Source organism: Gracilinanus agilis, chromosome 2 (assembly GCF_016433145.1).
Source record: "Gracilinanus agilis isolate LMUSP501 chromosome 2, AgileGrace, whole genome shotgun sequence".
Taxonomy (NCBI): domain Eukaryota; kingdom Metazoa; phylum Chordata; class Mammalia; order Didelphimorphia; family Didelphidae; genus Gracilinanus; species Gracilinanus agilis.
This window is the reverse complement of record NC_058131.1, coordinates 92,675,622-92,691,194: the sequence shown is the minus strand read 5'-3', so window position 1 is coordinate 92,691,194 and position 15,573 is coordinate 92,675,622. Positions and strand designations below refer to the sequence as shown.

Below are 15,573 nucleotides of genomic sequence, written 5' to 3'. Positions count from 1 at the left end.
GCTCCTCAAAAATGTTAACTTTCTTCAAGGTTCAGCTCAAGTGCCATCTCCTACATGAGATCTTTCCTAATTCTACACCTTTTACTAATGTGTGTTCATACCCCTCCCCCAATAGAATGTAAGCTCCTTATGGGCAGGAACCATTTCATTTATTATGTCTTTGTTTTCCCTGAGTCTGGCACATAATAGAAGCTTAATAGACATTTAATAGATGATACACAGTTGTAGAATGAATGAATGTTAGAGAGTGACTGAAAAAAAGTATTATTCATTGAAATCAAGTTATTAATAAGTCACTAATAAAATATTAATTAGTAAAAATCTGACATTCAAGACATTATGGCAACTACAGTTCTCTGGGAGAACTCTCGTTCTGGGTCCATCAAAGGCTTTTTTTTATATTTTATTTTTTAGAAAAATTTTCCATGGTTACATCATTCATGTTTTTACTTTCCCCTTCATCACCCCATAGCCAACACGAATTTCCACTGGTTTTAACATGTGTCATCAATCAAGACTTATTTCCATATTATTGATAGTTGCATTGGTGTGGTCGTTTCGAGTCTACATCCCGATTTCTTTCTTGCAATTTTAGAACAATAGTGATAGGTACCATGGTAATCTCATTTGGTCCTTCTCCAACCACTCAATTAATAATGATCTTTTACACAACTGAAACACTATAGTATTTCCTGTCATATCTATTTAGATCTCTTTTAGCACTTATTTTAACTCATTATATTTACATAAGTTCTCATCTTCCCAACTAGATTTTTGTGGACAAATATTACATAATATGTTTTTGAATTCTCCATGGGTGTCACAGGACCTTACATGTCAGAAGAGCACAATATTTGTTATTCAGTTGATGGTTTTGTTGACTAAGAATAAAATTTGTCTTTGTGTGTCATGAAGTGATATTAATCTTACACAGACAACTTAAGAGCCACCATAATGTAGTACAAGAAACCTGGACTTGGATTTAGACTTGGAGTCACAAAACCTGGGTTCTTATCCTAGCTTCCAACACCTACTACCTAAATATTCCTAGGCAAATCACTAAACCTTAGTTTCTTCAACTGTAAAACTGGGACAACAAAACTTGCACAATCTACCTCCAGGGCTGTTGAGAGAAAATTGCATTGGATGAGTACATAAATACAATTTATCATTAGTTGAGCATTTTATTTTTGCATTAATTTACACACACATTAAACTAAACCATTTTATAATACAGATCGTTGTTACCAGGGTTAGCATATACCACAGACTTCAGCCCCCACATCAGAAAAATTCTATACTAGAAAAGCTAGATTAGCAATGCCCTCATAACCACCCCTATAGAGAGATTCCATGGCATAGCCAATTCTCCCATCAGTATCTTATTTCTACCCAGTTCATTAAAATGTTCTTGTGCTATTGCATATAAATTAATTAGCACACATTCTTCTATAAGAAATAGCCATAAATTTTCTCCTTAATTCACAGGGACAACAAAGTAAGATATTGGATTTCTGAGTTAAGAACAATGCTGGCTTATAACCAGGTTTCTTGGAAAATGGAGAACTTGGTTAATGTTCTGGTGTTGTGAGTGCCCATAGCTTAGGCTCTTCTCTGTTCTGCCAAGAGCAGAAAATTAACAAGGGAGAGCTCCATGGATGTCGCCCAGTGAGGCTTTATGCATCTTAATTAATGGTAAGAAAAAATAAATACATCAGAAGATGTGCCAAGACAGGAATCTCTCCTCCCTGATACAGTTACTTACAGGTAATGAGGGGAGGGGGGGGATACCCATTTCTTACAGGCAATCTGATCCACTGATTGCCCACAGATAATTTTTTTTAAATACAAATTTCAGAACTCAGTCTATGGCAATATCCTCCTAATTAGAAATAAACTCTGAAAAAACGTCGCTTCCCTTCATTTCCAAGTGCTGAAAAATTAGAGATGAAGGACCCTCTCTTAAAGAGCCCAGATTTCAGTTCTTGGCTAATGCCCACCACTACCTCAGAATATGGAATAGATTTTCTTTCAGGGCAAAGGAATGGGGCACCAAGGTTCCCTGACACTTGTCCTATTGACAGAGGAACAACTGATGATGCAGTCTGTAGTTCTCAGGATTTTCCTTGCCCTCCAGAAGCTTTTGTCAATAATAAGCATATATTGAGATCCTTCAGTGTGTCCAGGCTTGTGCCGAGCTTTGTCAGAGAGACAAAGGAAGGAGAAGACAGGTTTTCCGAACGCCATGAAGCAGCTGTTTCAGTTTGAGGGGTGTGTGCTTGTGTTTCTATGTGTGACTGACTTGGTCTGCCTGCATCTGGATGTTTGGATGTCACTATGCCTACGTCATGGAAGCTCCTGAGCCTATTGGGCTCCTAAGTCTTACAGGCTAGATGAAGAACTAGGAGGAGTAGAGGGAGAGAAGGACAAAGCCAACCTGATTAAGTTCAGTTGCCCTTTTCTGTAGAGGTCAGCCACTATGATGATCTACAACAGCTAAAAACTGCACTGAGGCTCTATGCCTCTTCCCCAGCTCACATGCCTAACCACAGTGAGCTGCTTCTTTCTCTCTCTGCCTCTCAATAGCCCAGCTGGGGCCTCTGTGGAACTGGGGGAGGGGGGGGAGGGGTAAGTGAATAGAGCAAATAGAAGCTGGAGACCAGTGAGCTGAGGGACCCAATTGTGCCCCCAAGCCCCCCAAGTTTTAGGTGCTCCCAGGCCATAGCAAAATCCCTGCCTATGTCAGAAAAAAAGGAGCCAATGCCTCCATTGATGGTTGGAAAGGCTGTCCAAACAGAGGCACAGAGGCACGAATTGACCCCTGCAAGACCCAAAATCCAAGGTCCAGTCCTAGGTGGAGGAGAATTGGTACGTAGAACTCCTGCTCTTCCCCTCAACAACCAGCACACAAAGTTCTCACAATATTGGGAGGCTTTCAAAAGTTTCTTAAAATCCAAATTCTCTTTTCTTTTCCCCCTCCTCTCCTACTCCAGTCCCCATCATATACACAAGTCCACTCCTTGGTTCCCCTTCGACTACAGAAAAATCTGAAGAAATCAGGTCTGCCCAAGGACCTAGGGAAACTGAGGCAAACCTCCAGGGGAAAGAAGGACAGGACGCAGAAAGAGGATAAGCAAGTATATTGACTAGGAGGAAATGGCCTCAGAAGCAAGTGAAGATCTTCTGAAACCTCTCCTTTAAGGACACTTCTTAAGCTGTTTTTAAGGACTACCCAGGTGAAATCTAGCGTTTTCTTCCAACCCAGATTAGCCCCAAGGACTCATTCTCCCTCTTTTCGTTGGGTGAAGCCTTTCCTTTTCACCGTGGTCCCCAAACCGTTTTCTTCCACTGGGAAAGGGCGTCCCGGGTTCCAAGACTCCGGTAAAAAAATGGAAAGAAGTCTGGCCCTGTCCCGGAATGAGAGGCAAAGATGACCAGCATTAAGCTCCTTGCTCCCCGGAACCTGGATAAAGCCCAGCACCGGGATGGGGCCAGGCACAGGAATTTGTCTATCACTTCTTCAGAATGGGGGGGGAAGGGGAAGAGTGAATTAGTTGAATATTTCTAGCCTAAGGGGGTAGGGAGGGGGGGGGAACCCTTTTGCTACCACAAGCAAACGTTGATTAAGCTTCTACGATATGCATTCACAACCTATACAAAGAGAAAAATGAAATCGCCCTTTGTCCTCAAGGAGCTTACATTCCGTGAATTGATGGCGTCAAAAAGATTAAGGAGTGTTTTTTAGTCACTGCCTCCTGGTACGGTGTAACCCTTTCTCTGTATTTCAAATGGATCCACAAATACTACGGGGCCCGGCTTCCTCCACATCCCCACGATTCAGTCTTCAACTGGTTCTTTGTCCACGGTACACTACCCAGAAAGTCTTATTTTCTGCAGTGGAGATGGAGGTGGAAGCGAGTTTTGCTTTTAAAACGGAGAACTCGAGGTTACTACTCCGGAGAAGACTGTTCATTGGCTCCAATCACGAAACCTGGAAAATGTATTTTCTTGAGATTTTGGAAGTAATGAGCTTTTCTGCAGAAACTCAAGGTTTTCCCCTGAAAATCAGACTAGGGCAAGTCCCTGGAAATGCTGGAGGAGGCTCCAAGCCCCTAGGAGCCCAAGGAAAATGACTGACTAGAGAGCAGGTGAGTCTCTTCGTTTTCCTGGAGTAACAAAAGGCAGTTTTTCCTAAGAAGCAGACGGGCTGCAGTCAGGATGGTCATCAAGGTGGTGATCTGGAGTTAAGGGTTATGAGATCGCCCACGATTGGGGTGTTTAGAACCACTCCACGCCCAGCGTCAACCGGCAGACAAGGGTGGGCAGTGATTAGCAAAACAGGAAATAACGAACCTCTGGCGGTGCCTACTTTAGCCAATTATTTATTACACTGACGGAATTTCTGCTTCGATGATACAACTTTGAAAAAGGAACCCTTTTCTGGAGGGGATATAATATACACTTTTGTTTTCTCTAGATTCGCCTGGGGACTATGACACCTTTTTCTGCCGAACTATTAAAATAGCGCCTAGGGGACTTAGGCTTAGAGAGTTTTATCTGACAATTAAGTGACTTGCCCAGGGGCAGAAAGCCAAGCGCCCAGGCTTCCACACTGACCGGTCTTCCTGATTTCGAAGTCGTCTCTCAATCCCCATGCCAAGATGGCAAGTTCCGGGAAAATTGCTGATATAAAGGGAGTTCCCTCACCGGGAGTTCCCAAAACAGTTAAAATCGCTAGTCGGGACAAACTGTTGTCTGTATTACTGTTGTCGAGGCTGAGGTGGTGATAGTTGGCATTTATTGAACACTCTAAGATTTGCAAAACTTGTGTATAACTATTTTCATTTTTTTATTCCCACTTTTTTAACCGATAAAGATATGATTATTTTTAGGACAAGAAACCTGCCCATCCCCACCCCTCCATCCCCGCCCCCACTGGAAAAGCGATGAACCAACGGAAACTCGTGAGTCAGGAGTGACAGGGGAAGAAAGGCCTCTGTCCTCAACCTCCTGTAGCATGCTTTTTGATGCTGCATCTTCACTCCCCCCTTCCCTTCCCGTTTTCCAAACTTTTCTTCCAACAAAGTCTTGATGAGATCTTGAACCAGTAGCTACCGCGTTTAAGTTATTTGCTCTTCCACCTGAATAATCCTGAGGATGCTCATGCTACCCCTGGCAAGGATACAGAGATCCTGTGATCTCTGCCTTCAACGATCTCATTGGAAAGAGACAGGCAGGCAGGCAGAGAGAGGAGAGAGAGGGGGAGAGAGAGAGAGAGAGAGAGAGAGAGAGAGAGAGAGAGAGAGAGAGAGAGAGAGAGAGAGAGAGAGAGAGACTTATGAAACATGAAATCCTAGAATAAATGTAGAGAGGAGTTATGTAATTCAGCAACAAGAAGCTGAGTCCAAAAGTTCTCTGATCTATGCTCAACAGGCACTCCTGTGCTCTGACTTTTCAAGAGACTGGCTCTTCAAGGTAACCAAGGAGAAGCTCCAGTGGCTAGATGCTGAATCCTGTTTATCTGAGTTTATAGGAAAGAAAGAGATTTCTGCTTCAAGGGTTGCTCCCATAACCAGCCTATGCTAACCTTTTTCTCTTTCCAGGCCTCTGCACACAGGTTCCCCCACTCATTTGAACTGGAAATTGTTAGAGTGACATTGGTCAGATTACAATTCTCTCAGTTCCAGGGTATGTGAAGTGCTTAGATCCTGGGCTGACTAGGACTTGGAAATAGAGATTCATCTCTATACCAGGTTGTGTCCTTAGAAGCCCTAGAGACTCTTGACTGTGCCTGGGGTTGCTGATTGAGGTAATAATTGTTTCACAGTCATTCCTAGCTACTAGGTTCTAGGGAGAGAATTTTTTTATTAGGTTTGGTTTTGTTGTTATTCTCTCTCTCTCTTTTTTCCTATTCTGAGCTTCTGTGCTCCCAGTTCATTGTAATTAACTAACTGCTCCCTCAGACCCCAGATTTGCAGAGCTTTAGTTTCCCTAAACTTTCAGTAAACAAAGGCAGGGAGGGTGGAGAGAGAATCAAGAAAACCAAGCTGACGACTTTTCTCTCTTCTTAAGATTTTTGGTTTTACTTTGTTTAAAGGAAAGGACTTATTGGTATTTTAAACAGCCAGTGATAAAAATCTAACCTGTTTAGATCAGGAAGCTTGACCAGTCACAGGGAGTAGTCACAAATTTTCTTTGCTCCTGGTTTCCAAAACAGTCTATTTTAATAGCATTCATATTATTAACAGCATTTCATTTAAGAGGCAGAGATGCACAATAGATAGCAAACTGGACTCGGTGCCAAGAAGCCCTCCTCTTGTGTCCCAAGTTCATCCCAGGTTCATAGATCCCACGTCTGACGGATCACTTCAGCTATGGGGCTGGAGACAGCCAAAAAGAGGATTTGAAGCTACTGAGTAACTTTGAGCTCTATTTCAAGAAGGGCAGTGGGCAGGATCCAAGTAAATTGACATTCCCTTGGAGGACATTTGAGCTGTCAGTTAGCTCCTTAGGTGTGGCTATCCATCTGTGTGTGCACCTAATTTCCTTCTGGGGAAATGTACTGTCTGGGGATATTATATGATGTTTCACCCCATCATTTTAAACAGAATTTCAGAGATGGAAGGGAATCTTAAAGGTCATCTACTCCAATTCCCTTCATTTACAGATGAGTAAACTGAGGCTCAGAGAAAGTAATTGTCTTGACACTGGTCTCACTGTTAAATCTGTATGGATTAGAATTCCTAGACCAGTGGGTATATCACCATGCCACTAAAGTATTTGGTCAACCCCAGACTGCAAGGAGTAGCTCTGGTCCATGTGAGAGTTCCAGAGATCCACATCTGTTTCGAGGATTCAAATCTCTGTTGAAAGAGAAACCTTTGAGACTGAGGCCTCCCCAAACTCCCAGCTTCGTGAATATCAGAGCGTTCAGGCTGTTGGTGACACACCTGCCAAGATCGTACTAGGAAAACAAGCCAGGCCAGGAAAGAAATACCCAGCCCTTTCTATAGTAGCAAGGTCTGGCAGCCTCTACTCAGAGCTGGTTGAGTTTCTCTAGGCTCTGGACCCCCTTCACTGGGGGCTCTGTGACCTTTAGCAAATGAAATCTCTAGGCATGCAGACTGGGCATGGGGGCATCTAGGTGTCTTTGGAGGTACGGATTAGTGGGTTAGCTAAGTGGGCTACACTCATTACCAAAAAGAAACGAAATGGGGTAACCAGGACTATGGATTGCTGCTGCTGACTGGCGGTGGTCCTGTGTGTGGGTACCTGTTCCGGGGAAAGGAAGACTATCTCTGGAACAGTTCGACCCAGTCTGCAAGAATCCCTTGGTTTCCCAAAACTTTGGTTACTGATAATTCCTCCCTGACCAGGAGTGGACAAAAAGACTGATGAACTCAAGTCCCTAGTAAGCGCCTCCTTTTCTCAGTGACCGTAGGCAGCCCCAGGCTCTGACCGCAGGGCCCTACCCGGGAAACAAAAAGGAGTAGAGAGAACCCTAAACTTCGTTCCAGCTCCTGGCCCGCCACCTGGCCGCCCTCTTGAACTGGACAGCAATCCTGGGAGCAGCTGGGAAAGCAGCCTAGGGAATTAGTATTTCTCCTCCCTACGCGCTTCTCCCCACTGCAGCTGGGAAGAATGCCGAAAAATGGAAGTGTAGGGAAAATTGGTCCCGGAAAGTATTTTGCGATCCTTAAAGTGCTATCTAAATGTCAACTTTGATCATTCTCGATCAAAGAATAAAGAACTGCTCCTGCTCTTTAGGTTTCCTGGCCGTCCAGTTTCCCCGGGCCTAGCCTACTTACTCAGAGGCCGCAAAGGAACATTTCTGCTCAACTCTAGTCCTTGAGCCTCGAGGGTCTAGCTCGAAAACCAAAATGAAATAGAGGCCGAGGGAATTAGTTGAAATCAGGAGGCGTCGATGACACCCTCCATAGGTCCAACTGAACAAAATACAGGAAGATTCCCCAATCCTCTTCCCCAAAATATTCCGGAGTCGCCAGGATTGGTAGTCAGAGATAAAGTGAAGCACCTCGCTTCCTCTCCCCTTCTCCTCCATCTCCCTTACCCCTCTCCTCCTCCCTTGCTCAGCTCCGTGCCCACAGCTACCCCCCTTCCCTGTCATCCCCCACCACAACCGCCTTCCCCGGCCCTGTGACCCACCAGAGAAACTGCAGCAGTTTCTCCCGCTTTTGCTCCGGCTGCGGCTCCAGGGACACAGACCTTTCAGCAAGACCATTTCTCTGCTTTCCATTGGGGCTGACAGAGGACTCGGACCAGGGGCTCGCTCCCCTCGAATCCTCCAGTCGGGGATCTTGAGACCAAGTTCAAGGCACCATTTCACCGACTTCTGGTCCTCAGGTAATGTTCCCGGCCAGAGCCGGAGCCAGAGCCGTAGCAACTAGGATTACTGCCATCCTACGCGATGAGCCTTCCCTCACCCTTTCCAGTCTGGACACCTCTCTGACTAGTGGTGCAGAAAACGTAACCAATTAGCTGGGACCTGCGGCCTCCCGGACCGACTGAAGGAGTTAACTAAAAGAGATACAACAAAAACCTAACCCCTGGACTCCAGAGTGGGGTAGAAAAGACTCGAGAATTGGGGGGCCTAACTACGAGGCCCCGAGAGACCAACAGATCTGGGGGGAGGGGGTGGCGCGGATAAGAGGGCAGAGAAGGAAAAGGAGGGAGAAGTGAAAGGAAAGAAGCTAAGAAGTGAATTCACTCGGCTCTGTGCTCCTTTTGCAGACAAACGATCTCACCCTGTGGTCCCCACTCTACCCTCTCCTCAGACCCCGAGCAGGACGAATCTGGAGGCCTGAGGCTGAACTTAAGAGGGAATATTTATTTACTGTTCCCCTCCTCCAAGTCTTCGCAAAAAAAAAAAAAAAAAAAAAAAAAAGGCAAAGAAAAGGGGCTGGGGGAGGGGGAGCCTAACCACCGCAGCAGCCTCAAGCCCTGGGGAGATGTTGTGTCCCCAGTGAGTGGCGGTCGCTCCGGGAGACCGCCCAGGGGCCGGAAGGAGGCTTGGGGCCTGGGTGATGCTGCAGCGCCGCCCCCTGCGCTAAGACTGGGGCCGTAGTGCCTCCCTCCCCTAGCTCCCTATCCTGTTATCTCCCCTCCTTTTCCTTTCCTCACTCTCTATCCCTTTAACAATCCACCCCACCCCCGCGCGCCTCCCTTCTCTAACTTCGCTCTCTTCTCCTCTCCCCTCCCCTCCTCTTTTCCCCACCTCGTTCCTTCCCTTTGCTCCGCCTCCGCCTACCACACAACCCCCTTCCCCCTACTTCTACTCCTCCGCCTTTTCCCCACCTAGTGCCCCTTTCGCCTTCCCTTCCCCACCCCCCCCAACTTCTCTATGGTTGTCCATCCCGTCAATCACCGCTGAAATTTGCCGTTCCTTGTTCCCTTCTTTCTCGCTTTTTCTCTCTCCCTCTTTCTCTGTGTGTGTATATATGTATTTGCGTGCGTGCGTGTGTGTGTGTGTGTGTGTGTGTGTGTGTGTGTATCTGCCAGTATCCAAGTACCCCAGCCTCTTGCTCTGGCTCTGGTCTCTGACTGCCCCTCTGACTAGAGTAGAGCGGGGCAATCTGTCAGCCTAGCCAGGGGGGAGCCGCCTCGCCCCGGCTCGGGTTACCGCTGACTGACAGCGTCTCCATGGCGAATAATTTGACTCCAACTATTGTCTGGCTCAGGCAGGCCCCGGGTCAGATAACCGGACCAATCAGGGCGCGGGCCGCCGCAGCTCATGCCCGCTTAGAATAATATTATTAAAAAAGCAGCGAGAGAGCTAGACGGGAGAGCGAGAGAGGCGCGGGCGGCGGGACCTCGCCGGGCGGCGGAGTATGCAGAGGAGGGTCCCGGGCCGGGCTGCGAGGAACCAAGCCGAGGTCGCTGGCTGCTGGGAAGCCGGGTACAAACACAGACGCGGGGGACATCGCGGGGCCCCGGCCCCTTGCAAGAACTTACCAAAGTGACTTGGGAACTTCTTTTGTGCCATCGCCCCCCTCCCCCGCTAGCTCCCAACCCCCGTTATTTTTTCCGACTCCTGTTGGGCCCATCTTTCTTGGCTGCCTCGGGACCCCGGTCGGCGCCCCGGATGCAGGGCGGCGCAGCGCTGTGAGCTCCTCGGTGCCGGGGCGGGGGTCGAAAGCCGCTAGTTCAGGCCGAGTAGGGTTCCTGGGGGTGGGGCCAGGCCCGGGCCGCAGCCCCGGATGGTGAGCAGGGCCACGGGGCGGCCGGCACCATGTCCATGCTGCCCACGTTCGGCTTCACGCAGGAGCAAGTGGCGTGCGTCTGCGAGGTGCTGCAGCAGGGCGGCAACATCGAGCGGCTGGGCCGTTTCCTCTGGTCCCTACCCGCTTGTGAGCACCTCCACAAGAACGAGAGCGTGCTCAAGGCCAAGGCCGTAGTCGCCTTCCACAGAGGGAACTTCCGCGAACTCTACAAGATCCTGGAGAGCCACCAGTTCTCGCCTCACAACCATCCCAAACTACAGCAGCTCTGGCTCAAGGCGCACTACATCGAAGCCGAGAAGCTGCGCGGCCGGCCGCTGGGCGCAGTGGGCAAGTACAGAGTGCGGCGCAAGTTTCCGCTGCCCCGCTCCATCTGGGACGGCGAGGAAACCAGCTACTGCTTCAAGGAGAAGAGCCGCAGCGTGCTGCGGGAGTGGTACGCTCACAACCCCTACCCGTCCCCACGGGAGAAGCGGGAACTGGCAGAGGCCACGGGCCTCACCACTACGCAGGTCAGCAACTGGTTCAAGAACCGGAGGCAGCGGGATCGAGCGGCGGAGGCGAAGGAAAGGTACGAGTAAGTACAACTTTTTCACCTTCTAGCTTCCCCGGCTCCCCCCTAACACTTTCTCCCCACTGTGGGAGGACAGGGTTGGGAAGTAAAGGACTCTCGAGCCCCACCCTTCCATTTGTTACCCTCCCAGACCCCAGGGTCGGTCTAAGCTAGCAACCTAGACACAGCTACGGATTATAGAGATCGAGGCATCCCTTTACGAGCAAAGCCACCTTCTTGGGGAGATGAGAGAACATCCTGGTTCATTCGAAAGCAAAAGGAAGAGTGGAATTTGAACTCTGGGTAGGAACAGAATATTTTGGTCAGTCTTCATTGTGAGCGAGGCTCTTATGGAATGATAGGAGAAATGAGAAACTTAATGGTTGTAACTGGTTTGGGCTCTCTAGGGTAGCTGATTGAATTTCAGGAGTCAATCCCCTTCACTTCTCCAAATTCGTTGGTAAAAACAAGTTTAAGGTCTAAATTACTGTTCTTTGAGCTCTGACTGCCCCTCTTCATCGAAGTCACACGTATTGGGAAGGAAAAGAGAAAGGCAAGGATGAAAGTCGCTCCTCTCCCTGAATATACAGGTCCCTTTTGAAAGTTATTCCTAAAGAAAAAAGAGAGGTAGAAAGGAAAGGAGGCCCTGTGTCACCTTGGTGGAGATGTCAGAGAACTCAGAGCTCTTCACCAGGCAGGGCTATCCTACCTGGAAAAATAGAAGTTTCTCAGCTACCTGGGCCTGAATGTCCCCTTGGCAGTACAGTGTTACTGAATTTGGGCAACCCTCTTCAATCTTTTCCTCCTGCCCAAGCCTCTTCTCTAGCCAAACCTCAGTAAAGAAAATTAGTAGGAGAATCTGTTGATGAAGTAGGCTGAAAAGATCTTTGAAGACAGTCCCCAGGCCCAGAAGCATCAAGACTGGAGATGTTGAACCAAGCCAAAGTTGAACACTCTGGGCACCCCATACAGTTTTGTGCGTCTATTAATTAGTCTTAACAGAAAGTGGTGAGGGGAACACTCAGAGTATGGGGTGAAGAAGGAAGAGCAGAAACTCAGAGTTCAGGTGACAAAAGGGAACCACATTAGGTTTATAGGGAGAATATACAACTAAAGTAAGGCTAACAGGGATATGCAGGATGACAGGAGTGACAAGGGAACTGAGGGGAAAGGTATGAGGGTAAACCCAAGTGTCAAGTCCCTGGGGAAAATATAAAGAATCTCCCCAGGATAAGAAACTTTGGAAGGAAAGGCCATTTTTCTGCAGTCCAAGCTAGCTCTCTGGATTTATTCTCCCTAGAAAAAAAGCTTTCTCCATATGGGAAAAAGACATCAGTTTAAAATAATATAAGGTTATAGGCTCCAGGTGACAGAGGAACTTGAGGCTATTTAGAGAGGCCCCAGCCACTGGATTTTGGATTCCTTGAAGAAGAAACTCAATCAGAAAGCTAAAAGTAAGCATCCACTCCAAGTCAGAGTTCAGTTGGGAAGTTAACTCTGTCACTGGGCCCTGGTAATGGGAGGGCAGCTTTGGTCTACAGCTTTTTGTCTTTGCCCTCCATCTGTCTGATCAGAAGCCACCCAGTCTCAGATCAAACTGGCTTTTCATGTTGCAAGGCCTTGCCCTGCCAGCAGTCATAGTTCACTGTCCTGTAGTTCTCTCTGCATTGGAAAGTCTCTCTCAAGCAGTGTCCCTGATAGAGAGTGGCAGAAGGCTTGGTGGGAACCTCCAAAATGTATTGAGAGTACGAGTCTGAGCCTCACCATGGAAAATACAAGACATATCCCACCCCACTCTTCTACCTGATCAGGCTTGAATACTTCTAAAAGGGTGGTTGCAGATATTTGAGGACTATGACCCTAATCACTTCAGGGTTTTAGTGAAATATAACTAGGAGAAATGTACCTATTGAAATGTACCTAGGGGAAATAGGTGACATCCTCCAAAATAACAGGCTAATCAGGAGAAATAGATTTCCTAAATATCCTGGATCATCCCAGAGTCACTGTTCTCCAAACTGGACTCCAAGGGCAGAAGTGGCTAGGCCAGAGATGATTCCTGGGGCACTTCCATCTCCCCCAGATGGAAGAAAGAGGAGGGACTCCCAGCCCTATCTTCACAGGAGGCAAACTCCACATTATAGATTCACAGGCCAGGGATTCAGCAGAATGGTAGGAAATGTACGGGTGCATTTAGAAGCATTGGAAGAACCTGGGAGACTCCCTTTATGAAGTTCAGTCATTCCAACACAGATCCTTGTTCTTGGCTGTGGGGAAATTCTTGCCTTAGAGCTTTCCCAACTCTCTTCTTAAGTAGGGTTTTCTTGGGTTTGGGGGCCTACAGGGACTGGTGCCTGGCCTCTTGCTGGAAGGCTTTCCCTTGAATTCTCCCCATGGACCTGAGAGAAATCAGAGGGGAATTAACAGTGTCTAAAGGCCCATTAGGTGGTCTGGAATCTATGGTCCAAAAGGAGAAAAGGCAACAGAGATACAGGAAAAGGAGAAAGGGGAGAACTGGATTGCATTTCGTCAGGGAGATGTATGTAAAAGAGCTTTAGCTCTTAAAGCTCAGGAAATAGGTCTGAAGGGGAGGCCTAAGAAGGCATCCAGGTAGCCAGCTTCTGCTCAGGGCCTAGTTAGTCTGGGCAAGGAGATCATGTTTTCCTGGTACTCTTGGCAACTCTGAAGCCTTGCCTAGCCTGCCCTAGACCTGAGGAAAGAATGGTCCTGGCCACTACCCTAAGCTACTCTAAAGGGCAGACCAGTCTCAGGCCTCCTAAAAAGAATCCTCATTCCCAGCTTCCATGCGAGGACTAACTTGCTAGAGTGAGTCCTTGTTTCAGGGCCTGTTTCTTCAGAGGAACTAAATTCTTAGCCAGAAAGGAACTGAGATGCCCCCTTTCAACTTTCTGTGCAGCCTCTGGGAGGGAGAAAGGGTGATGGAAGGCTTTAGAGAGGTCGGGAGAGCCTTACAGAAAAGATGGCCAACATTTTAGAAGTGGGTGTGGAAAGGAAACCAAGGCCTGGTGCCTGGCTCTAGGTGGCAGGAAACACCCAAGGCCCACTGAGCTTGTCATCAGGACGAGTGGCCAGGGTTTGGGGCCTAGAGAGAAGCAGGGCAGACACTCAAGAGAGCCAACCTGGGGAGAGATATAGGAGAGCTCAGGCAGAGAGGCATGGGAGACAAACTGAGACAACACTGTTCTGAAGCAAGGCCATGCAATGGGAATGTGCAAGAGCCCAAAGCTTTCTGGTTCCAGTCACTATTTTCCAGGGACTGAACTCTCAAGAACGCCTTCAAATTAGTCTCCCTTCTGCCCTCCCTGTTCTTCCCAACCCCCTTCCTCTGTCCCTTCTTGCAGGGAAAACAACGAAAACTCCAACTCCAACAGCCACAATCCACTGGCCACGTCCCTGAACGGCAGCGGCAAATCCGTCCTGGGCAGTTCGGAAGATGAGAAGACCCCATCGGGGACCCCGGACCATTCTTCCTCCAGTCCCGCGCTGCTGCTGAGCCCGCCGCCGCCGGGCCTGCCGCCCCTGCACAGCCTGGGCCATCCGCAAGGACCCAGCGCTATCCCGGTCCCCAGCGGAGACCCCCTGCAACATCACCACGGCCTGCAGGACTCCATTCTCAACCCCATGTCTGCCAACCTGGTGGATCTGGGGTCTTAGAGACACCAAGCTGGGTGTGGTCCCGCTGCTTCTCTGACTGCCCTGCTCAGGCCCCCGCCCCCGTGCCCAAGCCCCTCTCACCCTCCGTCCGCCCTTTCTTTTGAGTCCAAAAAAAATTTTTATTAGATTGGAAACTGTGTTTTTTTAAATGAAAGAAGGCAAAGTGCTGAGAAGAAGCCGATCTGTCAGCCTTGTGCGCTGGTGGGCTGGCGGCGGGGACTGGATAAGGTACTGTAAAGAGCCTGGACAGTAGCGGGATGAAGGCTTAAAGGGGTCGGGCCAGGGCCGGATGGAACGGGGAGCCGGGTGCTCAGCGCCGGAGGAAGCGGGGGCGATCATCTTTATTTTTGTTGTTGTTATTGTTGTTTTACCCAGGTGAGGGTCTTTTCTCCATCGTTTGGACCTGTTTCTTGAACTTGGGGTGGGAATAAATTCTGGTCTTGGTGCCGGCAGTTTTGTTTCTCCGCTTGGACTTTATCCATGACCAGGCTATCTCCCGGAGGCTGATCACTCTACCTTTTCCTCTCTTCTTGTATCTCTCCGCCTGTCTAGCTCTTCACTTTCCCTCGACTTTCACTTTGGTGCTTGCTTTCTCTAAAACCGTCTCTTCTGATTTTCCGTGCCCTCCTAATGTATTTCCGAGACTGTTTCTTTTTTCTTCCCCTCTCACACTCCCCATTATCCCCAACGCTCATCTTTATATTTCTGTCTGTCCCTCTGCCTGTCTTCCCTCTGTCTCTCCATCTGATCCACCACCACCACCACCACCCTCCCACCCCACCACCACCCCCAGCCGCCCCTCAGTTATTTATCCTACTTCAGGAAGGAGAAAGCCCAAGGCCCCGGGGAGGGGAAGGGAGGGCAAGAAGGGGATAGAATAGATTCTAAGACAAGTGCCTCTCGGCCTGGGCCCCAAGAGGTTCACTTCCAGGTGCAGGTGTAAGATTTTCTTATTTAACCTTGAAGTGGGAGAAAAGGAAATCAAGTCGGATATAAATGGCCTCAAGAGTTTCTCTCCCGGCATCCGGCTTCTGGACTGGAACTCTCTGCTTTCTGGCTGAACTGACTGGGGTTGGGGGAAACAGCAAGTTCTTAGTGGACGAAATT

General features: G+C 48.5%; 1 protein-coding gene across 2 annotated transcripts; it reads left to right on the top strand.

Annotated features, from left to right (window-relative positions):
- The first annotated feature begins 10,249 nt into the window (after nt 1–10,249).
- On the top strand, nt 10,250–15,238 carry SIX2 (SIX homeobox 2). 2 transcript variants are annotated; one of them, XM_044660648.1, is made up of 2 exons: nt 10,250–10,809; nt 14,154–15,238. In XM_044660648.1, the coding sequence occupies exons 1-2, from the start codon at nt 10,250–10,252 to the stop codon at nt 14,464–14,466; spliced, it is 873 nt and encodes a 290-aa protein (XP_044516583.1). In that variant the 3' UTR covers nt 14,467–15,238. The 2 variants fall into 2 exon arrangements, with proteins under 2 accessions (XP_044516583.1, XP_044516582.1); XM_044660647.1 differs by having other exon boundaries at nt 10,250–10,815.
- Nucleotides 15,239–15,573: the final 335 nt, after the last annotated feature.

Coding starts and splice junctions, on each gene's coding strand:
- SIX2 (XM_044660647.1), top strand. CDS start 10,250: ATGTCCATGCTGCCCACGTTCGGCTTCACGCAGGAGCAAGTGGCGTGC. Junction 10,816..14,153: donor GAGGCGAAGGAAAGGTACGA/GTAAGTACAACT, acceptor CCCTTCTTGCAG/GGAAAACAACGAAAACTCCA.